Below are 25,204 nucleotides of genomic sequence, written 5' to 3'. Positions count from 1 at the left end.
GTATTATGAAATAGTAAGACATGGAGTTAATCCAAACAATATTATCTTGACTAATTGGATTGTACATGGAACTCCAACTCTGGGGTGGCCAAACCTGCTGACCCCAAGAGCTCAATGATTCTCCTATTTGGATTCCCTTCCCCATGCCATGACCTCTCCTGCCCCATGCTCTGGCCCCCCCTGTGCTCCCCTTTTCCCTGGCACTCCCACCTCCCCAAGTCCATACTCTCCAAATCTTTTCCATGTCCCAGGAGGTTCAGTGCACCTGTTTCCAAGACCCCAGGGGTGCAGTTGCAGAATCCCTCCAGCCACCTGCCTTCCTCAGAAACTACTCACCCACACTTGGACCTCCACACCCCCACAGGACATGACTCCTGTGCAGCTTCACGTGCATGAATGTGTGTCGATAAGCATGGGAGACCCTTGGAGTCAGGACCTGCCACATCACCTTACCAATCTGTGTCTGTGATCTGCAGAGTCTTACAGCAGTGGGTAGCTGAAATCCCTGTTAAGAGCTAGCTGGAGCAGGAACGGTGCTGAGTTTTGTTAGGTGGAAAAGCATCCATGTACCCCTGGCCTGAGCCCCATTACTCCCATCTCAGGTCACCTACCATGCCTAGTCCTCCTCCAGTGATATGACAGGCAAAATAAACTAAGAGCCGCAAAACCCCCACAATTTAAGAAGGATGTGAAGGTCCTTGAATGCATCCAGAGGAGGGCAACAAGCTGGTGAAAGGGCTGGAGGAAATGTCCTGTGAGGAGCGGCTGAGGGCTTTGGGCTTGTCTAGTTTGGAGAAAAGGAGGCTGAGGGGCGACCTCATTGCTCTCTACAACTTCCTAAGGAGGGGATGTGGAGAGGAAGGTGCTGATCTCTTCTCCCTGGTATCCAGTGACAGGACACGTGGGAATGGTTCACAGCTGCACCAGGGGAGGTTTAGACTGGACATTAGGAAGCATTTCTTTACCGAGAGGTGGTCAGACACTGGAACAGGCTTCCTTGAGAGGTGGTCGATGCCCCAAGTCTGTCAGTGTTCAAGAGGCATTTGGGCAATGCCCTTAGTAACATGCTTTAGCTTTTGGGCAGCCCCAAATTGGTCAGGCAGTTGTACTGGATGATCGTTCTAGGTCCTTTCCAACTGAAATAGTCTATTCTATTGTAAAATCTGGAGAGCCGTGACTGGAGTGCTACTTCTGGCTTGTGAACCACAGTTGACTACCTTGCTCTGATTAAATGTAACAAACCCACTATTTCATTATATTTATTGTATCTTTTTTCTAGGGGTCTATTTCAGAATACAAATCAGGTGGGGGTTTTTTTGACCTTTAAAAATATTAATAGTTACTTGGGGAGGAGTCACAATCTGTATTAGTTTGATAGCAAGTAACAAATATAATTTCTTACCTTGAGAAGTAGCAAGGATTCATTCCATAATGGGAAACACAAGACATTTTAAGAAAAGAAGTGTGGGGAAAATGTAGCTTGCATTAAAATAAAAAGATAGAAGCAAGAACTGGAAATATTTTTCATATAGTGAGCTCCAATATGATCAAAACCTGACCTGTATTTCCACTTTTATCATCCTGCACTTCAAATAGCCAACCAGGTAGGCTTATTAATTAGATTTATAAGAGGCATAGTGCTGATTTATGTAACATGGATGTCTTTGTGACTAAACATGCATGCTTATTTATTGTTTGTTTCATTTATTGTAAGTGTTTATTGGCTCCTTTTATGTATTAGCATTTCAGAAATAGTGCATTTTCAAAGGTACTAACCATTGGCCTGGCTATGTGACTTTTCCTGAATCCCCAGAGAAGCAAAAAACCTTAAATCTGACAATCCTTTAGTCATGAGTCAGTATTTAGTAACGCAAGTTGTTAACACTGTCACTGGGGTAAGAGTTATGTGTCTCCAATTTGAAGGAGGGCAACAAACTTGCTCTTCTAGCTACATCCTTGAGATAGTTGACCTTGAAATCTAACAAGATTAACATGTGTGTGTAAAATGAATGATATCTAATCCCAAGAAAGTGTTACCAATGGCCTCTACACTCTCAAAGGCTAGATACAGATCTCATCAGATGAGAAGCTACTACAGATTTACTTAATATCTTAATGCAGTCATCCCTACAGTTAAGTATAGTGGGCCACTGCTCCCCATGGCAAGGCATCTCGGAAGTTTCCAGGTGATTTAGGAATACCAGACACTTTGCAAGCCAGTAAGCAGAATATGTTTTTGTAGACTGATTGATGTTCTGGGAAAAGGATGTTTGTTTGAAGAAAAAGCCTGTGTCCATGTAGGAACTGAATAAGTTGCAAGCCCTGTTTATACCTGTCTCATTTCACCCAACTAGATCATCTGGTGGTAGGGAAGTCCACAAAGGACTGGTGTCTGGACAGCTGTGGCTATGCAACACAAAGGCTGATACCACTGAATGCTTCTGTCTAATTAGATGCTTGTATTTCACCTTTTAATGAGCCCAATGGGACTGTCCTCAGTTCTTCACAGGTGGAAAGCGTGCCAGCATCCATTTAAAAAATTCCTTTCTTTCCTTCACTGCCATGTGATCCCCAAAGGGAGTAAGATCTTCCGTGGAGCTGTAGGGATCTGAAGGGATATCAGACTTCTGTGCCCCCGCAGCGGCCTGATGGCATGGAGCAGTAGTCCAGAGTGCAGACGGGGGGGTACAACAGGGTAACTAAAAGCTTGGAGTAGTGATCAGAGATATATTCCCCACGTACAAAGGACAGCTAGGTCTGCAGCCGGGCATGCCCCTCCCCCCACCGTCACTCCTGTCCTCAGATCTGTCTTAGTTCTAGTTATTTCATTTTATAAAATCGTAACAAATGTAGGGTCTTGAAGGAAAGATGTAAAGATACATGTTAAAACTGTAGTATGAAGAAGGATTGGCAAGATTATGTCTTTTAGTTTATGAAGTTTAATGAGAGAAGAGAATGTATTAGAGATACCAAATTATAAGGAAAGCAGGACAGAATATTACCTTTTTCAATAACATTAGTGAGATGAAGCCAGATATTTTTGAAGCAGTAATATAAACCAGAAAATGCTATTTTATACAGCACATAATTAATCTGTGGAATTCACTGCCAGGAGATAGTGCTGAGGCCAGTAAGTTTGATGGATTCAAAAACGGGAGATTTATTTATCTGGCAGCATGTGCTGAAGTGCTTTGCTGGACTGACACTTTCAGATATTATCCACATGTAACCTTAGGTAGAATTTTTAAAATAGTAGCTCGGTACAATCATGCTTTAGTCTGGGAGCTGACTAACCTTACTGAGAAGCTAAACTTTGCCATCAAGAAGGATGCCACACTAGGGGCAAAAATGCAGAGGTATTTCCTAGAAAGGCCAACTTTCCCTTTACTTTGCAAGGGTGGAGGAAGGAGCTCTGTCCCTTCTCTTTCGTGCTCCCTGAGAAGAAAAGGGGGATTTTTTTGTTTCTTTTTGAAAAAAAAATAAAAATAAGTAATCTTGCAGTTTAATTGTTCATTCTCCTCACTCAAGTTTGAGCCTTGAGCTTTGGATTGTGTTAGGTAGGTACCTAGTGCAGCTGCTGCCAGAGGTGCAATTTACAACTCTGGTGCTACGGTCTCCAAGGCCATGCCAACTCTGATCTGGCAGCAAATGGTTGCTTAGTAGAGTATTTCTGTGCTTCCATCTCATTTTATTGTTACCTTGGAAACCTAGAAGTTTCTCAAACTCTGAGAATGAACTTTTCATCCTAGGAACCCAGACAAATGGAAATTAGCGGCAGGTCACCATGACCTCAATTGCTCCACTAAAATCTTTTCAGCCAGTAGAATTTGTAAGTTATTTTTGTAAAATTAAATCCAAGATTGTAAGATCTAGTATTTTAAGCTCTACGAAGTGGTTGTACAAATGTTTTCAGCACCAAGCATGGAAGTAATACTTGCATATTAAGATAGTAAGCATTTTTAAAGTTAGCAAGAAAAAAATTACAATATTCAAGACGTTGAGCCATATCATTGGCTAATTTGGTTATTCAGTGTAAGGATAGAGACTGCCATTCAGAAGTCGAGCATAGACATGCGTGGTACTTGATACAGTATACTGTTAGAGAGCAAACAGCAAGCTGGGCATAGGCAGAAGTGTCCTGTATATGTTAAGAGGCAATACAGCCTTATTAGTACTTGTTATTGCAGTTCCTTATGATCCATAATTAGTGTTCATCCCCAGACAGCTGGTGTTGGTCAGTGAAAATAATTTTTTTTAAAAGGGGACTATTCTATGCTCACTTTCTGTCCTTATGGGAATGTTTGTACTTGAATGCTTCCGATACAGTAGATGGAAAATAGACCAGAGTGGACACTGAGGATTGTCTATTCAGTATTTGCCATGTCATTCTGATCTGAGATAGCACATCTGGCCATTCTGTGTTATCCCAATGGACAAAAAAATCCAGCTTTGCAATGATACGTTGATATTACACATTTTAAATAAAACGTCATAAAATTTTGTATTTTAAAATCGTATGACTGTAATAATTTCTTTATACTTTCTTTTCAGTGTTTTAGCAGCTAGTAAATTGCCCATTTGAGATTAATACCAAATAAAGTATCATATCAATCTTATTAAAATCCAAATGGGAACAGTAGCAAAAGAACGATGTGTTATTTATGATCAACTAGAATTGAATACTTTCATAGGCCAATACAGATACTTACAGTTTTATTAAGATTTTCACATCCTCAGTTACTTAAAATGGATCTGAAGAAAATGATCTGTCTATGAATTACAAAATTTTTCATGTTTTGGATAGCACATGCGACCAATATAAGAAATGTAACATTTTCTTTAGACACCAATTACATTTCATGAAGCCACCCACTCATAACTAAAGATTTTTATCATTAGCATTCACAAAACCAAAATGCAACATTCTGAACTGGGAGGTTGAACTAAGTTTTGTGCACGTGACAGCCATTTCTAAAGTTAGCTTTTTCTAAATGTCCATGCTACTATTTCCATTTCATAGGAGCCTGTGGGAAATCTTTCTTTGAGATCAGGCTTATATTTTGTCTCTTATGATGTGAGCCTTGTGTTGATGGTGACATTTGGAAGCCTTGTTAGGAGAAATACTTGTTGAAACCCAGTTTGACGTTGAGTGTGACCTTTCAGCAGTCTTTGCAGATGCGGGTGTTTTTCATGATAAGGCCTTCCTGAAACACACTTTATCTAGAAAGCTTACTCTAGATCCTGGAAGCTTGGATAGGGAATGTTTGTAGACCCTCAATCGCCTCAGTGTTTTCATCTTCACAGTGAATTGGGAACACAGACTTTTTAATGTGCTGATACAGCTTTGCTCTTCAGCAAAAACTTTTAAGTAGCATATATTTCTCTTCCATCTTCCCAGACTAAGATGCACATTGTAAGGTATGTCTTTGGAAAGCCCATTTCCCAACTGTGTGATGGGGTAGGAAAACCACAGCAACAAGTTTAGCCTCACTTACTTGTTTCTCTGTTTATAAAATGAAGGTAGTCATTATTAATAATTCATCATTAACTTCAATGTCCTGCCTAAGTATTCAGTTTAACTTGTTCATTGACTGAAGGCATGTGCACTTTGTATACCTGCTGCACCGACCACATTGTGAAGTCCCATTCACTGTTACAAAACATCATTCAGTATTGTCTGTTTCAGAGGAAGAGCACAGCCAGTGTCAATAAGGGTAAGTTTTCTTTAATCAATATATTGTTTTTCTTTTTGTAGGTATTTTCTCAGTGCTCAGCTTGGCATCTGAATGTACCACTCTTGCTGCTGAGCTTCCCAAAGTGTCTTACGTGAAGGCCTTAGATGTCTGGCTGATTGTTTGCCTTCTCTTTGGGTTTGCGTCCCTGGTGGAGTACGCTGTGGTTCAGGTAATGCTAAACAATCCAAAGAGAATTGAAGCCGAAAAAGCAAAGATTGCCAAGGCAGAGCAAGTGGAAGGAAAGGGTGGAAATGCTGCCAAGAAGAACACTGTGAATGGCACAGGGACTCCTGTCCACATCAGCACTTTACAGGTAGGAGCTGCGAAGCTGTGTATGCAAAATCAGCATTATCCTCTATTAGCACAATTCCAGGAATATACTGTCATAATAGTTTTGGATAATGCTTAACCTTAGAAGTGGCCAAGGCATTAAAAACATGCTGGTAATTAATAGCTACCAGTCTGACCAATTGGTCCCTAGTGATTTGGGGTTAGATGTACTAAATGAAAAATTTGCTTTTAATATCCCAGCGCCATGGTTGCTGCTGAGCTTCAGGTAAATAAAGTAGCAAGCAGCTTTACAGTTGCTATTTTTCTCATAATAAATAGCAGCTGTCAAACTGTAACTATTCAGAGGACAGTAGTCTTAATCAATATTTGCTGAGAGCATACTCGAATAACACCCGTCTCATTGCTTACCCCGGGATGGCCACAGCTGTGCCGCATTGCATGTCAAGCATCTCTGAAGCCAGGGATCCAGAAGTCTTGGTATTTGTAAACAAAAGACAGGTCTGTTTGTCTGTCAAACAGTTCCTGCATTTCTTGTGTTGCCAGATAGAGTTTATGGGTAAATTGGTCAGATCTCATTATGCGGGTAAAGATGACATGTACATCTTCACTGAGGCCAAAGTTTTCCATCATGTTGCTAAATTCCTGGTGTTGTAAAACTCCTCATTTGTGCTCCAAGAGTTATCAGACATCCCAGGCCAACTGCCCTCAGTCCTGAGGGATATTTAATTGACATTTATTCCACAGAAGAAAATACGTTATGCTACAATATGTGGAATATGAATTTGGCTTATAGTTTTCAATGACTCAGCAATTTTGATGTATAAAAAAAAGCTATTAGGCCAGATCCAAGTGATAATTTTGGTAATGTACAATATGATTTTAATGTTTCTTTAAGGAGGAAGTAGTTTATGCCAGAATGGCGGAAACCCTGTCCTAGTATCAAGCTGGCATTGCCCCATAACTGATTACCCCCAGTTCAGAGGAGCTGCCGATATCGCAGAGCGATGCACTTAACTACCATAATTCTCATCTGGTAGAAGAGTCATCTGGGAACTGTTTTGGCAGGCAACCAGGCTCAGCTTAGAGCAAGCCCATGACTGCTTTGACTTGTGTCACAAGTAATTCCCCAAGCTCAGGCAACGTGGGAACTGAGTAGAAAAAGATGGCTCCACTACAGTTTTGCTTCCCCTGAACTGAATGTGATATTTTTGTGTTCAGCAATTTGCAGGTCCCAAATGTAGCCATTTCTTGTGACAAAATAGTTGCAACAGTCCAGCAGAGCAGCATAAAATCTGTTTATTCCTATTTCAAGTACTTAACAAGTGTAAGCGTTCAGCTTGATCAATGACAAGATTCACAAAAAACTACAGTTTTCAGTAGTGTGAACAAAACCAAATTGTTAAATTACTGACTCTCCTCAGTGTGTACACCCTTTAAGGTACTTGCCATTGTCATAGCCATAAGGAGAATAAAATGTTACCTTTTATCACCTGCGCTATCCTATCATCTTTTAATAATTTTTTTTCAAGAAGGCAAGTTTGGGTGTACAGTACATTTTAAGACTTAGAGGAAGGGGAGTTGCTGTCCACCAAGATTAAGCAACATTCCCCATGAGAAGGTTTTTAAGATTCAGACCTCAGTCTGCCCTCCCCAGATCTTGAAGTGTCTCCCCTCCGCAATCTTGCAATGTCAACTCCAGCATCTCATGTTTGACCTGCACTTTCCAGGGTCTTCCCAATTTGTTATCAGAGACCTTTAACATTCCAATATGTATAATTTCTGCAACAATAATCCATATTGGATTTATATGGCATCCTGGGTATGCATAGCTTCTGATGATCTTTATGCAGAGTTACAAAACATTTGTTTACCGAGACATAGTGGAAATACGTTTTCATTGCTGTAAAAGCTGGTCATGTGGCTGAGTGGTCTCCTCCCTTCACGGCTAGTGATCCAGCTTGTATCCAGCCACCTGCTTTGAAATACAGCTTACCTGAGGAGGGATGTCCTGGGCTGGTAATTTCTGGGAAGATCACCAAGCTGAGATAGAGAAAGGTCCCAGACTGATGAATCATTTGACATCAGGATGTGGTAGGACAGTGATGCTAGATTTTATATATTTGAATGCTATAAATCTGCCTAGCTGAAAACTCCCTCTCTGAACCAGCTGCCTTGTAGGAGTACTTTGAAAGTTCTCAGCCCTGGAGAAGCCTGTATTAAACTCCTAAATCCAAACAGGTCTAAATCTTTCGGTAGCTCTGACTTCTAATCCAAAACTAGGCCTCCCCCACAAAATTTGGATTGCTCCCATAAAGACCTAGGAATGATCAAGTAGAGAATGCATTTGTCATATGACAAATATGCGAGGGAGGGAAACATTAAAGAAACAGGTAATGGAAAAAAAATGTATGTTGAAAGGCATAAAGAATATGAAACAAAAAGAGTCCAGAGAGCTGTCCCAGAACTTTAGGAGCTGTTTCTCATCAGGGTCATGTAGGATTGTGTGTGAGGAGAGAGAAAATACTGTGCTAAATGTCTGGAAAGACTTAGGTGAACCAATGTATAGCTTTAGGAGAAAAGGACAACTTAGAACTATATCCCTGAAATGAGTGTGCATCATGTAGAAATGTTCAAAGATGTTCTCTTTCCACATAGGAGGTGATACTAAGGCAAAAGTGACTGAGAGTGTAGCTGGAAATCTCACCATAGGTGAGCTTGAAACAGTGGATAGACCAGATGGGACTCAAAGGTAAAGCCAACAGGAAAGACCTGGAAGCAGAAGACTCCATGTGGGGAAAAACAAAGAGCTTGAATAATTGCATTTATAAGTGTTTCTCCAGCTTAAATGAAGCACTTATTTATTATGAGACATTAACTGAATGGAGCTGATACATATCTGTAAGTTATTAGAGGGGAATCAAGTTTAAAAAGAGAAATTACTTTATTTCACTTTAAAATGCCCCCAATCCCAATGCCAGGCCAGTTTGCCAGTGTTCCCCAAGCAGCAAGTTGCGCTCTTGCTGCCTCTTGCAGCCATGCAGCATCACAGCAGTGATGTCTCTGCAGGAGGTTTGGAGAAGGGGCTGGTATGTAAGGTACAGGGGGCTTGCTGGCGTGGGAAGGTCCCAGTCGTGGGAAGGATCAGGAGGAGCGCAGAGAAGCACGTGGGGCGGTCAGGTATCCCTGGTTCCAGCCCTCATGGAACAACTTGTTTTCATGTGTTTGCTCCATTTGTGAAAGATAAAAATGGCATCTGGTCTGGAGACTTGGCAAGTTTAATATTAGTAAAAAACAAGCCATAACAAAAACACATGATCATACTTAAAAATACAAGTACCTATTGTTCCTTTTTTATGACAAGGAAATGGATAAAGGGGTAAACTTCTCAGTATATCCTAAACATTAAAAGCTTGATGCCATTTGTAATTGAAGGTGAGGAGAAGAGATCCCCTGTAACAGAACCTGTAAGGGCCCACCTGGAAGTTTTCAGTGGAAGGCACTTTAGGCATTGTGTCAGCAGAGTCGGTGATCATGACCGATAAGTCACCAACAGCGACAGTGAAGATGAAAACAATGCTCACAATGTGCCAATCACCCAAAGATGGAGAAAGGCTTCCATGGATGCATAGCTACTTCTCCTCTCTACCAAATCCTGGGTACTGGCTGACATGAAAGCTGTATGTTGCCAGTATACACCAAGCCCCTGAGTCCATGCTTTATGACTCATGCCCCCTTCAGCAAAAAACCTTGAAATGTCAGTGCCATTTTAAGCCCTGAGGTTTAGTGATACGACTGACTGATTAAAGTCAAGTGGTCCATCTGGCAAGATCACCCTGAATCTGTAGAAAAAAAGAGAAAATTCAACATAAGCACTTCTGATGTGTTTTCTCTAGGAGCGGCAATGGCTATGCATTTACAGACAAGAAGCCATGAGAAAGTACAGTTTGGCTCCCTTAGCTCATAGCGGCTGCAAGTAGATACTGTTCTAAGCAGGGGAGAAAATTATACAACTTGGTGGTAACTGCTGGCACTGGCTTTTTATTGGGAACCCTCAGTAGGAGTTTGTGTGTGTTTCCTAGCAATGCAACATCATACAGTGAGAAAAACAAGCAAAAAGGAAAATGTTTTGGAGATGAATCAGTATCTTTTTGCTTTCACTGGTGGTGTGATTACAGGGAGAGATTGCACTGTTAACTATAACAACACCCCTTGATTTGAAAAGTCACATTTTCATCAAGCCCATTTATAGAAGCTGTCCCCCACAGATAATGTACTGATGACTGGAGAGAACATTTGCTAAAAGAATGGTTCTGGCGTATGATGAATAGTGCTATGCAAGTGGTGGTAAGAGCTCTAAACCCAGTTATTTTTAAAAAGAAGTAGTGCTATTGCTTGCCTTATCTTGTTGGAGCCACAGCTAAGGTCTGAAACCTGGTATAGGTTAGGTTAATCTCTACTGATTTATAATATACCTGACCACTGGTGGTGGCCTGTGATGACCTGATATTCCCATATTTTCTTTTCCCCTCGAGTAGCACTCCAGACTCAGATTTTTCTTGCAGAACCACCAGAAACGCAGTTTACATTTTATCTTGTACACAAACCCACAGGCTGCAGTCTATTTTAATAGCTCCTGACAGCATTTCAGGTACAGAGTAGGTACTTTCTGCTCTAGTGACTCACATATCCGACCTTGGAGATAATTCAGAACATGACTGTAAAAAGGCCCCAAGCAATCTGCTTTGAGCAGGGGGTTGGACTAGATGGTCTCCAGAGGTCCCTGCCAACCTCAGCTATGCTGTGATTCTGTGATATTTTATGTATAAATATTTTTGTGCTGTACTTTGCAAGGAATATTTTGAATGTGATAGCAAATTCCTGCTGAGCTGCACCAGAAAATATACTCAGTCTGAATACACACTAATGCTAAACAAGCATTACTTTATTGATGATCTACATCTGTCATTATGGCAAGAGCAAGAGAAGAGTGCAAAGCAAGTGCAAGAAAGATTAATGACGGAGTTTGTTAGAAAACTCCTCCTTCATCTTGTGTGGAAGACTCTTACACAACTGGCAGCACTAGTGACAGATCTGCATGCCAAAAAGAGGTTGGGTGCAACAGAAGAGATGATTTTATGGCAGAGAAGATGTGCTGTGTAGGGCAGAGAATGCTGCATTACAGTAGGGAGGCACTTCAGCCTGAGGGGCACATGCTGAGCTTGAGAGGCTGCCAGTGCTATAGCATGTTTGAAGCTTCGCTAGAAATTATGGACAATACATTTCTGCTGTCAAAAATTCTTGAATCCAAAATGATGGCATTTTATATTACACTTCATTCTGATGGATAAAGAGGACTTGATCACAAGATGAACAGTCAATTGAAAAGGATCTTTATTCTATTTGCACAAAACAAATGTAGTCGAGTCCTGGTATTTTTGGTGCTGTGAAAGGACAGATTTCACAAATTTGAAAACTATGTTTTCTCATCTGGGTGGAAGAATTTAAACAAAAAATATGAATGATGCTGGTGAGCTATATAACAATATATATAGCTGTTCAAAACAGCTACAGACCAGAAAGGAAGTTATACTAATTTAAAAAACCCCAGCAAACAGCACAATTGGAAACAAACTCCCCAAAGACTGAAAACTACCTCAGCTTCAAGCATTTTTCCTTTCTTCTCACTGGCAAATGGAGAAGCTGATAGCAGTTAATGTAAGCTGAAATTCAGAAAGTAGGTGTAGATAATAGGTGTAGGTAACAAAAGGGATATATGGTTAGCGTAACTGAGGGCAATAGGAAGTTACCTTGCATGTATAGCACAAATACAAAAACCAGTAACAAGAGTATTGGTCCAATACTAGATAGAGATGCTGTAAGTATCAAGTATCAGCAGAAAAGGCAAGAGTGTTGCACAGATATTCTGCTCTGTGTTTGGGGAAAAGCCAGGTACATTCAATCAGATGATGAAATGGCTTTCATTGACAGTAGCTAATGAGGATGTTAAACAGTAGCTATTAAAGTTAGACATTTCACAATTGAGAATTCAGCTTAAGCTGCGTCTAGGATTTTTTCAAAGAGCTGGTCCATGAGTGCTGTTAATGTTGATTTTTTAATAAATCCTTTAAAACTGGGAGGGTTCCAAAAGACAGCAAGAAGCTAACTTTGTGCCAGTACTTTTAAAGGCTAAGTGGCATAACATGAATAATTATAAGCCTGACATCGATCAGTGGAAAATATTGCATAGCTAACAGGAGGTTGACTAATATTTATTATTCATAAGTATTAATTATCATTAATATTATTCATAATTCAGCCCCATGTTAGCTAATAAATTTAAATGGGTCAGTGAAATTAAAGCTGATCTGTATGTTTATTGATTTAATCAAACTGAATATAATTTTTTAAAAGATTATCAATTAGCTTGACAGGGGTAATGATGTGGAGGTAAGAAACTCTTAAGAATATTTGCCTTGGCTTCATATGTCGGCCTGGTTACATCATCTGAATTATGCAAAATCAAGGTTAGATTTGTTACCATCTGTAAGTACCAGCAGTTAATCAGACTAACTATAGTCATGCTGCGTGACTGAAAATTGAAGCCAAATAAATTCAGGTTAGAAATAAGGTACATATGTTTGTGGGGAACAAGGTCATGGAAAAAATTCTCCATCCTGGATGTTTTTAAAGGAAAATCTAGTGTAACTAGTTAGGGCACTAAATGTGGAGAGTGAGGAGGAGCGCCAGAAGCAGCAGAGGCAGTGATGGGGAGTTAGTTCCCCCTTCCTGCCGGTCTGCATGCACTGGCAGCACTTCTTTCCCCATTTTCTTATCACATTACTCCCCTAACTCTGCAAACAAAGGCTTTCTGAGCCGGGTACGGCCCCGCTGCAGTGGCACGCACGCTGCAGCTCTGGAGCAGTGGCAGCAGCAGGTGCTGAGCTCGGCAGTGAGCAGTGGTCAGCCGGGATTCTGTAAAAGGTGAGAAAGGATCATCGCAAGGGGTCTTCTGCCTTCTAGGGGTCATTTTTAGGTATTTCTGAGCTATTCATCGAAAGGCAGGTGTCCTGTCCAACATACCAAACACAGACAAGGTGGCCCAGTCCTGGGAGAAACAGGATCTAGGTCTGGGTTTTGGGCCAAGCCCCAAGAGCCACGTCGCCTTCCCGTGCTCTCCTCAGCCCCCTCACCTCTGCGCCAGAGGGACGAGGAGCAGCTGCCTAGTTCCATCGGGGACGTGGGGAGGCCCTCCACTATTCCAGCAGCCTTCCCTTCCCAAACAGCTGCTCCCCATCCCCTGCAGGGGAAAAGCCATAGAGCTGGTGGAAGCACCCTGTGGGCTGGGTCTGGCCCACGGGTCATGATGATGCAGCAGGATAAGGCAAATGATACCAAATATTTTCCAGGGACAAGTTCTGTGTCAGGATGAAGTCAAAAGGATATAACAACTAACAGTGTTTTGCTTTCTTTACAAGTCTTCAGTGTAGTACTCTAAAATCAAGTCCTGTGGTATCATTTTCCACAGAAATGGTTCCTGTAGCCTTTGGTAAGTGTCAGGAATATTGTTATGCTTCTAGCACAGACCAAGACAGGATGACTAAAAAGCAGATAAACTACTTCTAATATGTATTATCTCACTTTGTTTAGGGAAAGCTGTACGTCAGCTGAAGCACATTTAGATTAAAATAACACAAATATTGGAGAGTTGAAGAGATGTATGAAAAGAAATTTAAAAATATGTCTGGGCAGCAACTGCATATAGAAAATAGAAGCACCTTATATTTTTAAACCCAGGGAAATGAAAGAAATTATTTTTAAAAGCAACATATACTTATTAAAGAAATGGGCCAGCTTGTTCTTACAAGGGAAATTGTGTCACCCTGATAAATCAGTACTCCAGCTGACACTAAACTAAACAGAGCTCTGTGTGAACATGCTGCAAACAATCCTCTGCTTATAAGGCAGAGGTGACCTAGAAGCCATTCCCTTAGTTCTCTGTCCCACAAGTGAATGAGAACTGACTTGTAACAGCCTTTAGGGGAGCACTTTCTAGATACTGCAGTTGGAACAAGACTATTCTGTATTGTAAATGAGAGAGCTTAGGCTACAATTAATGTCACTGAGTTTTACAGTATATCGCTGGTAGTACAAGGCATGGACTACAAGTTTGCAAATCCAAAAGGAGGCTTATAATTTCATACATGATTCTATTTCTTGTAATGGCCTTACTAAATCTTACAAGTTTTGACCACGGAAAAAATGTAATATTCCTGTGACTCTTCAGTTAACATGCACCCCAGTCCTGCAAGTTACCCTTTCATTGCACAAGGGTCTGCTTTATATCTTTATTACCTATATCATTGGATATGATCCGATTGGAAGGAACCTCTTGGATCACTGACTGACAGCCCCCATGTCACCCAGGGTCACATAATCGTGTTCATATGTGTCTCAGTCACCACCTTACTATACAGTTTGCCCCTGCTACTCCGATATTGAACACTATCACAGGCTGTCAGCTCTTTGATGACTGGGAAACAGTTGCAGGAAATTTGTATGTATAGTTCTGCCTTACCATCATGGAACACCTATCTTGTTTTTCTTTTTTATAACCTGTAATCTTGATTTTGTTTTGTAACCTGCACCTCAGTTTTAGTGCATTGGTTTCAAAGTTTACTGTTTTCCTGAGAAATAGAACTCTGGCAAATCTGGGGAGGTCTGTACACTCTTTGCTGAGGGAATAGGGCCGTGCTGCTCTTCTACCTTGCACCAGAATCAGCATTGTCAGTAATGGGACTAAAAGCCCCAGTCAAAGTTTAGGTCTCTTCCTGACTGCCGCAGTTCTTTTCATCCAGGATACCTTGTCAGCTGTCATAGAGAAGCTAATAATATTCTCCAGAATGTTTTTCACTCATCTGTAAGTTTGGTACTGTATTTCACTATTAGTATTTTAGTTACAAAATGTGATGATGCAAATATCCCAAACTGTCAGCTTAAGACTGCAGAAAACCAGAGGTGGAGAGAGCTGAGAGTAAAATGCCCGAAGGTGTTGTGGAGGAGAGATAGGCTACTGGGAAGGAGGGACAGGCAGCTTTTGGAAGAACCAAGTTTTAGTGGACTGGTGGCTCCAGGAAGCCCTAGGGAAACTTGTGTTAATGTTGGTTCCACATGTGTATAACCTGATCTGTGAACCAGCATTTTTCCCAGCTAACTCTTAGGTTATATTTGTGAACAAATGGCATTATTAATAAGGCAGTTAAGTTTCATAACCAGTATTTATTATTTTTTTCTTTTTTTTTTTCCCCCTCCTTTACTGTATAGTCCAATTGAAATGAAACGTTGGGAGAGATTTACTCAAGTCATAAAGCACAGTACCTTGCAAGTAGTCTCCAAAACCCTTCAAGCTCTCTGAACAGTGTGGGGGTGGTCCTCCTAGAGATTTGTCATATCTGAAATATAAACTTTATAAAGTCCAAGGAAGGGATTATAGGAACCGTCCCCCCTCTGCCCCGCAAAACACTTCAGTTTGAAGGGCACCAAATACTTTTAAATGTTCATTGTCATGCCAGTACAATTGTCTGGTCTTTAAAAGAGAATGATTCACCCAGGGTTACCCCATAGCACAGTAGTACTTGATCCTCAAGAGCACTGGCAGAGGTGTAGGAAAGACAGGTATTCAGTTGCTGGATTTAGATTTCCCAATTACACAGTTCTCCAGTGTATGGATGGGAAGTGCTGAGAACAGTGTCACATCTTTGTTTCCTTTCTTTAGAGAGGCACCAAGGACTGCAGGTACAAAGAAAGTGCCTTCTCACCATGCAAGGTGGTCACCCTAGGATGAGATACAGGATCTTGAGCTGGCTGCTATGTAGAACCAGAATAGACTTTAACTGTTGCATCAAACAATGAATTTTAGGGTTAAATCTGACTATAGCTTCCAGGCCTCAGAAAAAAGTAAGTAGTGAATAGCATCTGTGCTGCAGGTTCATCAGCACAGAACTGATTTCCAAAAATACTCTCTGCAGAAATATTCTCTCCCCTTCTATCATCTTAAAATGAAGGAGTCTAACTATAGCAGGTTGCACAGCATGAGGCACCTTGTGCATGAAAAACTACACAATTACGAATGTTTGGATTAGTTTATGTGATTGACTGATCATCCTTAAGTACTTTATAATGCAACCATTCAGCAAATTAAGCTCATGTAATGTATCCCTATCAACAAGTAATTTCCTATATGTTTGTTTGCGGTGTTCTCTAGCAGCTGCGTTGTTAATGAAATATGGTGAGTAGATCGTGATTCCCCTCACTTTTTATTTCATAGGTTGGTGAGACCAGATGCAAAAAAGTTTGCACTTCGAAATCTGATCTGAGATCCAATGATTTCAGCATTGTTGGAAGCTTGCCAAGGGATTTTGAATTATCGAATTATGACTGTTATGGGAAGCCCATTGAAGTCAACAATGGGCTCGGGAAATCTCAAGCCAAGAACAACAAGAAGCCTCCTCCTCCCAAGCCTGTCATTCCATCAGCAGCAAAGAGAATTGATCTTTATGCAAGAGCACTGTTCCCTTTTTGCTTCTTGTTCTTCAACGTCATCTACTGGTCCATATATTTATGATAAAACTTTTATTTATTTTTTTCATATGTGTAAAATAATCCCATTTCATTACCCCTTCCCAGTCATGAAGGCCACTGTATGAAATTATTTGCATTTGCAAAGCAATATGTTGCATTTTGATGCCATGCGATTGTACTGAACATATGGCATCTGAAATTTGAATGAAAGCATGACACTGCAATGTCTGTGCTCTGACCAGCGTTGTATATAAATGTACAGCATACATCCTGCTTTAGGAATATATATGAAGGACAATGCATACTACATTATAAAGCTGAATAACGCTCTTCAGTTACTGATAACATACAGAGATTTAAAGTGTTTCTGACAATGAAACTGATGTGCACGTTGAGTATTATTAAAATCAGTATTCTAGTATATGTAGTATTTAACAGCTTTTCTGCTGACTTCCAGAGGAAAAAAAAAACAAACCCCAAACATCTTGTTCTTGTGTAATTTTAGATGGCACTGTTGAAGAAAAAGCTAAGATGTAATTCATATTATTCAGACTTTGTAAGTGAAGGCAGCATCGAATAAGCTGATCTTGTCTATGTGGAAAAATAAAGATCAGAGAATTACTAATTTTGTAAAATCAGCTCATTTGGAAAAACCCCCAACAATTGTATCTATCAAGCAGGCACACTTAAGTGTGTGAGAATATGCTGACAATAAAACATTGGGCCAAATTTTGACTGCTGTTTCCTTAGGCGCAAACTAGATACAATATGCCAAAACCAAACAGTCCACTTTCTAGACTAAAGGCATCAGGAGTTTTGGAGAAACATCAGAAGATGCAGTTCAGTATCAGGTTAGGTTATACTTTTTTACATTACTCTGTCCTCTGGCTTATCTTCTGTAGCGTCTGGCAAGCCTGCAGTACATAAGTCACCATTTTTTGTTGTTGCATTGAATACATCTTACTTGATTTATTTTGTTTATCCCCTTGAAAGCTTTCAGTTTAAACAAACCAGTTGTTGTCAAGACGAAATCCCATTTTTACCACTAATTACACTTTCTTCCGTTTGCCTGTCGTAGCACAGATGACCAAAGCTAACACCTAGCCACCAGTAGAAGTGAAGACATGTCCAAAGGTCTAAGGGGCTGAAACTCTTAAATATATCATGAGCCCTTGTGCCTATGTGTTAATTAATGGCTGCCCTCACCAGCTCATTGATTGGGCTGCTACATTTTGGAGAATAAGGTCCTATGCATGAAACAGTTCTGACAGGAGACTGCTCTCCATTTTCCAGAGGAAACCCTATGACATGGAGGCTACCTAAACATGATCTCCTCGGGGTGCGTAGGGCAGGACCTGTGGTCTCCTGTGGGTGCCAGGGTACATCCCTTCGCAAGGGCAAGTTGGGAGGTGAGGCGCAGCCAAAAGAAAGCTGCTGGTATGTAGGCGTCCGAGTAGCGTGTGTTCCCTGGGAACACAGAGGGACGGGGCCTCAGCCCTTGAGAGCATGCCGTAGAGAAACATGCCTCTGCTTGTAAAGCCGGGGCAACACAGTTAGTTAAAATATGAAAATAAGACAGTTATCACTAACTTGGCAATTCATAAAAGGAAATATGGATTATTGGCTCCTCATAGGCTAGGAAGGGACTGAATTAAATATGTGAAACCTTCCATAGCGCGGAAACAGACACAACCCCGCTTGGTGTGCTACATTTCTAGCTCATCCAGGATGTGTTGAACCAATGCAGGCCACAAGTGGACTGTTGGATCACTTGGCTGTTGCCCACCACATGAATGTTGTCCACGTAGGATAAGCCTGCAGACCAGAAGGTCAAAAGTGGGAATATAAAAAGAGCGAAGCATGGCACGCTGGCTTCACTGGGCACCTGGCGGATCTGCACGTGCCCAGGGTTCTTTCTAACCACTGCCACTATGTGATCAACAGCCTGGTTGCAACGATTCGTGTTTGGGTTGAAGAGATCTGCTCTTCAGAACATGGCCACACGCTTTTCACCAGCTTCCTGGCCACTTTCTCGTGGAGATTTCAGGGAGCCACTTTACCAGGTGGCCGCAGTTTGTCCTTTGGATTCCTTTCTGATCCAAGGAAATGCAAGGGAAATCCCAGATGTTACTGAGTTGTGTTGAACCGGGGTGGGGGGAAAATGATATCTTTAAGCTCTAGTTCAAAGTTTCAATATTTCTGTCTGTTGAAGGTATTTACAGAATTGTCAGAGACTCTTAAGAAGCAATAAGGATAAGTCAAAGAGACGAAAGAAGGGAGGGGTAATTTTTATACCTACAATCAGAGTGCTATATTTATAGACATTATTTATTCTCATACTTGTATTTTTTCTTACAATACTGGAAGGCAAGAAAATAATTACCCTGTGTCAGAAATTATATTAATTTTGGAAGATAATTTTCTTGTTAGAACTCTTATTAAATGATTTATCTGTAATTAATGTCCACATTCTATCTGTATAATCTCAATTATAGATTTTATTGTTAAATTAATCTTTGTTCCTTCTTGCTTTCCTACTTACTTGATGGCTTTTGTGTTTTATCATAAAACATTTAATCAATAATACACTGTAATTGCTTTCCAACTCACACACAGGGAAGCAAAAGGAATGTGTATTGTTAAGATAAAGGTTTTTCATTCATTACAGCACAAAAACTAAGGACAGAAGCAAAGTTTAACAGCAAATTTGGAACAAAATTTAAAATAAAACAGTATCAGCTATAAAGTATTAATTTTCTTTTTACTTACACTAGATAATATTGCAGTATTTGTATTACCTCGGAATATATTAACTTGTCCTACTGATCAGTAATAATTGATTTATTTTATTTTTCTTCTTTCTACTAAAGGTCATTGAGAGTTTTGCATACCATACCACATTGCGGTCCTCCAGCACCCTCTAGTTGTGAAATTCTGCTTGTTGACCGATTTCCAGAATGAGGTGCAAATGTAAAACTGTATAGGCAGTACAGGATGTCACTTGATAGTGATAATATGAAGGGAAAAAAATAGTAATAAATTTAAAATAAATGGACATAAAATCAATGGACAGCTATAGAAACTTACCATGCAGTATGAATTTAAAAACGTAGAAATTACGACATTCAAGTAGTAGCAAAGGTGAGGCTCATGAAGTACACATTAGTAACGCGATTAACTAGTCATGATGTCCGAACAAACTGCATGACGGCAAAATCTGTTTCTGAGGGAGAGACCATCTGTGTTTCAGCTGACATTTACTTTAAGTTCTCCTGTTTACTGGTAGGAGAGTTACACATTCTTGTTCTACCCTTAACATAAACCTCAGCATTTTTTTGGCTCTTAAGCATCGAGGGGTGGTATCCAAATAGTTCATTCCTTTCTTTCATAGTGTTATGGGCTTTTAGATATCTTTCTATTTCAGGATTTTAAAACACTTTCAAACACTGCATCAGGAATTTCCACGGAGAGGAATTAATTAATTTCTTAACTGCATTCACAAATTTAAGCTATACAATAAGTGAGGATGTGACTTGAAAAGTGTATCAGCTGCTATGCGTTAATTCCCTGCTAGGATGTGTGAAATGTACCGTGTGGAGTAATGCACACCTTTCTTTCTCGTGCTGGTTCGACTCGTGTTTGACACCCCGTTTTAGGAACAGCTCTGTAGTGGGTTTTGGCACCTCCTCTTTTTTTTAGTCTTGCGTTAATTCTAGCTGAGGTGGTGTATGTGAGCAGTCCGTCTTTTAAGTGAGGAAAGGAGTTTATTTCTGTAAGTGCAGCGTACAGAAGATTGACCACTTGGAAGCATTGCCAAGCAGCTTTCATTCTTCAAAGTCTTCAAATTGATTTGGACTTGGTAACAGGAAATGTATGGGTAAAAGGAGAGTGTCTTCAGTGCCCTATTAGCCATTAAAGAGAAAGTAGTAACACCGTCTTTTGGGGTAGTTTCAGTGAGTGTGACCACAGAGACAGATCTGGCTGTATAATCATTTCGAAGGAAATGCACTTACAAGTAATCTTTATTTGAAAATACTTCACTCTAAAGAGAGACAGTAACTTACTGAAGCAGTCTGTCATAGCTGTTAAGGTAATCTATTAAGAGACGTTATAATACAGTTGAGACCATCGGCCTCTTCTTCAATTAAAGCAGCTTACTGTTATGGTTATTGGATGACTTGTGCTGAGGATATTTATAGAATAGGTAACAATAAATTATTTATTTCCAAGGGAGTGCAACCTGAATATATGCAATGTCAAGTGATTTTTCAGGCTAAAGAGATAGCTTAGTGCTGAAATGAGTACAGATGTGGTGTGTAGCAGATAAGGGAATGATGGGACACTGTTACTTGATGCTTTGGTTTACTAAATCCAGGACTCGAGAAGATAATGTGGAAAGAAAAAGAAATCCGGATACAGAGAGATTGAATAATAGCTTTGTTTGTGTCTATAATTTAATTTAATGGTATCGAACAATTTCATTGCTCTGTATAGTAGTATCATAAGTTACCTTCTGTTTATATAAATATAAAGAATTAATTTTAAAAAAAGGGAAAATTAAGCTCATCTGTGGTGCCAGAAAGATACAGAAACTAGTTCTTTTCATACAAAGCTCTACACTTAAACAAACAATGGAATATACAGAAAACAAAATGCTGTTTTGAAGACATAAAATTCTCATTGTTGTGGCTTTGTCTATACCATTGCATCAAATCAACCACAAACAATCTGGGCTGCTTCCAGCACTCCCTTGCATTTTGGCTTACTCGGGAAAGTCGCCCGCCCCTCTACCTCCCAGCACCTGCCCTCATTCCATCAGTGGTAATAGTGTCAGCAGACATTTAAAAAAAAGATTACGTGGCAATTTTGAAAGCCTTCTGAAAACCCTACATTGTCTACACCGCAGCCACTAAAATGTCTGCAGCTAATGCAGGCTTATCCAAATTAGCTTTAAACTAGCTGACTGGGGACGGCTGGCAAGGTAGCCATGGTAACGGCGAGCTCCGCCTGGGAAGCCTACCTGCTGGCTTAGGAAATGAAAAAATATACTTTGGTGTTAACCCCCACAACGCTTTATGCTGCCTTGGCTCTTACGCTCCAGCCGTTGGTTTAAAGTTAGCTCGTGTGGGTGTTTACCAGCCTGCGAAATGTAGATGTACGGCTGTATGACGCACTGTGTGCTAGAAGTGAATCATTTCTTCCCACTGGTGATGTGAAAAATGCCCCTGTAAAATATTCTTTCTATGGGTCTCGATGACATACAGGATTTCTGCCATATTTAATTTTGTGTACTGACAAGAGTGTTCACCAGTAGTGCCAAAAATGAAACTCATTTTCCCGAACCAATGCACGTGTAAAAGAATGAGTTGGATTTGCACACCTGAGTGTGGATGAGGTTGCCTCCTGAGTCTAGGTCATAAGACGATCCCTTTTACACATTAAAAGAGCCATTCTGTTTAAAGTCCCTAACTCTAATAGTGGATATTAGGTCGTAACCTTTTAAATTAATTACACGACTAAAGAAACTAGTGAGACTAATGAGACTGACTAAAGTCTTTTTTGGCTTCCCGGTTGTCCGTGGAGGTCAACCCTGGTTTTGAGGGGCACTGATTGCTTTTCAGCATGGTGTTTCTCAACACATGAGCGCCTCTCAGGGTTCTGGAGAACAGCATCAACTGACTCCCTCCAAACAGGGAAGGTATGTGAAGGGCCTTCAGTCTCATTAGTCAGCTCTTCTCTGGAGTATTGAGGTAAATCTAAAGTCTGCCTGGCACCGTTAGCTATCACACAGAGACAGCAGGTACGTTAAGCTCATATCTTGTAGTATGAGAAAACGAACGGTCTTTCCCCTTACTGTCTGAAAGTATGGTTTACAGTGATGGAAACCAAGCAGTAAGACAACGTGGGTTACTAAGAGTTTCTATCCCACCAGGCAGTTGCTTAAGCCACATAACATGCTTTGAGTGGAAGAAGTATGGGGACTGTGGAGTAGAAAGCATAAGGTTTTGGATAACTCTTTTCCACCTAATGAGTTCTTCAGGCTGTGGCAGTGGATAGTGTGGGTTTTTTCAAATATATCTGTGTATGTCTCTTTCCTTCTGTGAATATCCTCAGTGGGAGTCATTTTTCACTTGAGGAAGCAAACTGAAGAGGGTTTTGGGCCCAAGAAACCCTCCTGAGTATAGCAGGTCGAGGTGTTGTACCACTGCCTCCTACAAAAACCTTTCAACTCAGAGGAATCCTTCTGTAGCACCATAAATTGCAAGAAAAACCCTGCTGAAACGGCGACTGCTGCTGAGAGGAAAAGCTGTGTGTAGGCAGCCCCTGTGCTTCCACCTTCTTTCGCTGTAGCATACATCATGATAATCAATAGCACTGTTTAGCTCTTCTGTTCTGCAAAACACTCCTTTTATCAAGACTGAGTTATTTCCTCAGCAATACACTTCAGCTAGCCTACCTTTCATCTCCGTACAGTCAAAGCAAAGATCATGTGTGTGACTCTGACAGAGTTCGTGAAGGCAAGCCAGTGCTGATGTTCAAGAACAGGTGATTGGTAATAGATGAGAAGACCTGGGACTCCCTTGTTTCTCAAATTTTGACATCATTTATGTTATCCTATTTCAGTTCTGTCCCTATAACTCAGAATATTGTATAATTTGAATAAAAGCTCACTACATGCATTATATTTTTGAGTTAATTGTATTGAATCATGAATTTCTTGTCAAAAGCAGAATACAAAAAAAGCTAGTCCACGTGGCATTTTTTTAAATATTGATTTCCTCTATTAACCTTAAAACTTGCATTTGACCCAGAGGCTAGGGAAATTTATTTCTCAGTGTTTAATAAGCCTTACATTGTCGTAACAGATTTATCAGTGTCTCAGGCGAGGCTCGCTCTTTCAGATTAATTTGTTTGTTTCTTTCACTCCCAAAGGCCAGCTCATTGGAAAACATTAATTTGAAGGCTGGCTATTTCAAAGGCATAATACTGACAGGAATGGACTGTAAAGGCTAATGTTTTTGACCAATACCACTCTGGCATCAGTTTCTGCTTTTGACAAAGCCTGTCTTGCTACCTGCTCCCACTTCTGACAAATCCTGTTTAGCTTCAGCCTACTGGAGGGTGTAAAATCTTCGTAGGCTTTTTAAAATATCTGTCTGACTGTGTCAGCTTCTGAGGCAGCTCTGCTTCCATTCCCCTTCTGGATGTGCTTCAGGATCAGGCTATTACAGAAGCAATCTTCTTTTTTCAAGCAAATACAAATGATATACAGCAACCACCGTGAGCTCTAATCTACTTCGTGGAATTAAACTGTAGTCTTTGTTTATTAATTCTTCATATTTTCTAGTTGGTTGTTTCCCCAAGGTGAAAACTTTTTAAATAAGTAAATTTCTTAAATGAATAAACAAATGTGCATGATGGCAGGAGAGGATCACATTGGCCCTGCTTGTTTTCTCTGGACTTAAAGCTTTTCCCTTGCTGTGGTCTTAAAGCCAAGAAGGCTTCGGTGGATCTGCCGCTGCTGAAGTCATTGTGGCTGCCCTACGGAAGGACGGACGAAGACAAGACCCCCTCCCTGCGTAGGACCTGCCCTATACAGCTGCCTTCAATGCAAACTAGCTGAAGCAAAACACAGCTAGGTTTCCCAAACCCCGTGCCTTTGCAATAACGTGTTCGTCACATTCTCCACTTGATGAGTTTTCTTGCAACAGAGAGGCACTTTATTTAGAAAAATAACAACAACGATGCCATAGTAATATTCCCAGACACTGCAGTTTCATGGGAGTATTTTACACCACTACTGTAGAATACTGAACGTTATGAATTTCACCATGGGAGATTTTAAACAGAAAATGCATATCCAAGTTGGCAGCACTTTATTATCTGTTACTCATAAGCATGGCTTTATTGCTTTATTTATCATACGCTCCCATATTGTTCCCATTTCAGGAACAGCATTTTAAAATGGGAATTTTTCTAAGTATATGAAATATTAAAACATATTGTGGTTTACCCTATTTTTTTTCCCCAGGAATATAAGAAAGAGATAGTGTATTTTACATTACAGTGCTCTTGCAGCAAGTGTACTAGTCTCTGTGAAGAAAGTCTTGATGAAATTAAATAGGTGGAAAAAAATTTCATGGACTGTGCAAATGAAACAGCCAGGAATAAATCCATTTATGCAAGACTCACACTGAGAGTCTGATGAGCTTTGACAATTGGAATAAATTATTTTGGCTGAAAGGAGTTTCCAGCCTTAAAAGACAGGACAACACTGAATCTTTCAACAGTTTTCATTTCTTGGCTGAAAAGAAAAATGTAGCTTTATAGAAAAGACCAGGTAGTCTTGTCCATACTGACCTCATATCTGCGCCTGACCAGCATGCTCTCCTGTAATACGGTCTTTCTGCCAGTTCATGCTCAAGAATTCAATCGATGGAATTATTTCTTCTCTGACGAAGCAGTAAAAGGACTGCTGTTAGCTGACTGGTGCGCGGTGCATGACTGAAGGCATGGCTCTGTATACAGTCTAAGTTTGAACATCATACGTAAGTGACGGTCTGTAGGTAAACACAGTATTCAGTAACTAAAGAGAGCCA

General features: G+C 40.4%; 1 protein-coding gene across 2 annotated transcripts in view; it reads left to right on the top strand.

The window, feature by feature from the left end:
- GLRB (glycine receptor, beta) overlaps nucleotides 1-17,225 on the top strand; it is a 50,087-nt gene extending 32,862 nt beyond the window's left edge. For both annotated transcript variants that reach the window (XM_010586098.1, XM_010586097.1), the window contains 2 exons: nucleotides 5,756-6,048; nucleotides 16,351-17,225. In XM_010586098.1, the coding sequence (XP_010584400.1) occupies nucleotides 5,756-6,048; nucleotides 16,351-16,647 (590 nt within the window). In that variant the 3' untranslated portion in view covers nucleotides 16,648-17,225. The remainder of the gene's footprint in view (nucleotides 1-5,755; nucleotides 6,049-16,350) is intronic.
- Nucleotides 17,226-25,204: the final 7,979 nt, after the last annotated feature.

Source organism: Haliaeetus leucocephalus, unplaced genomic scaffold (assembly GCF_000737465.1).
Source record: "Haliaeetus leucocephalus isolate CR32 unplaced genomic scaffold, Haliaeetus_leucocephalus-4.0 Scaffold140, whole genome shotgun sequence".
Taxonomy (NCBI): Eukaryota; Metazoa; Chordata; class Aves; order Accipitriformes; family Accipitridae; genus Haliaeetus; species Haliaeetus leucocephalus.
Note: the sequence above shows the minus strand (reverse complement) of the source record. Positions and strands in the feature narration are given on the sequence as shown.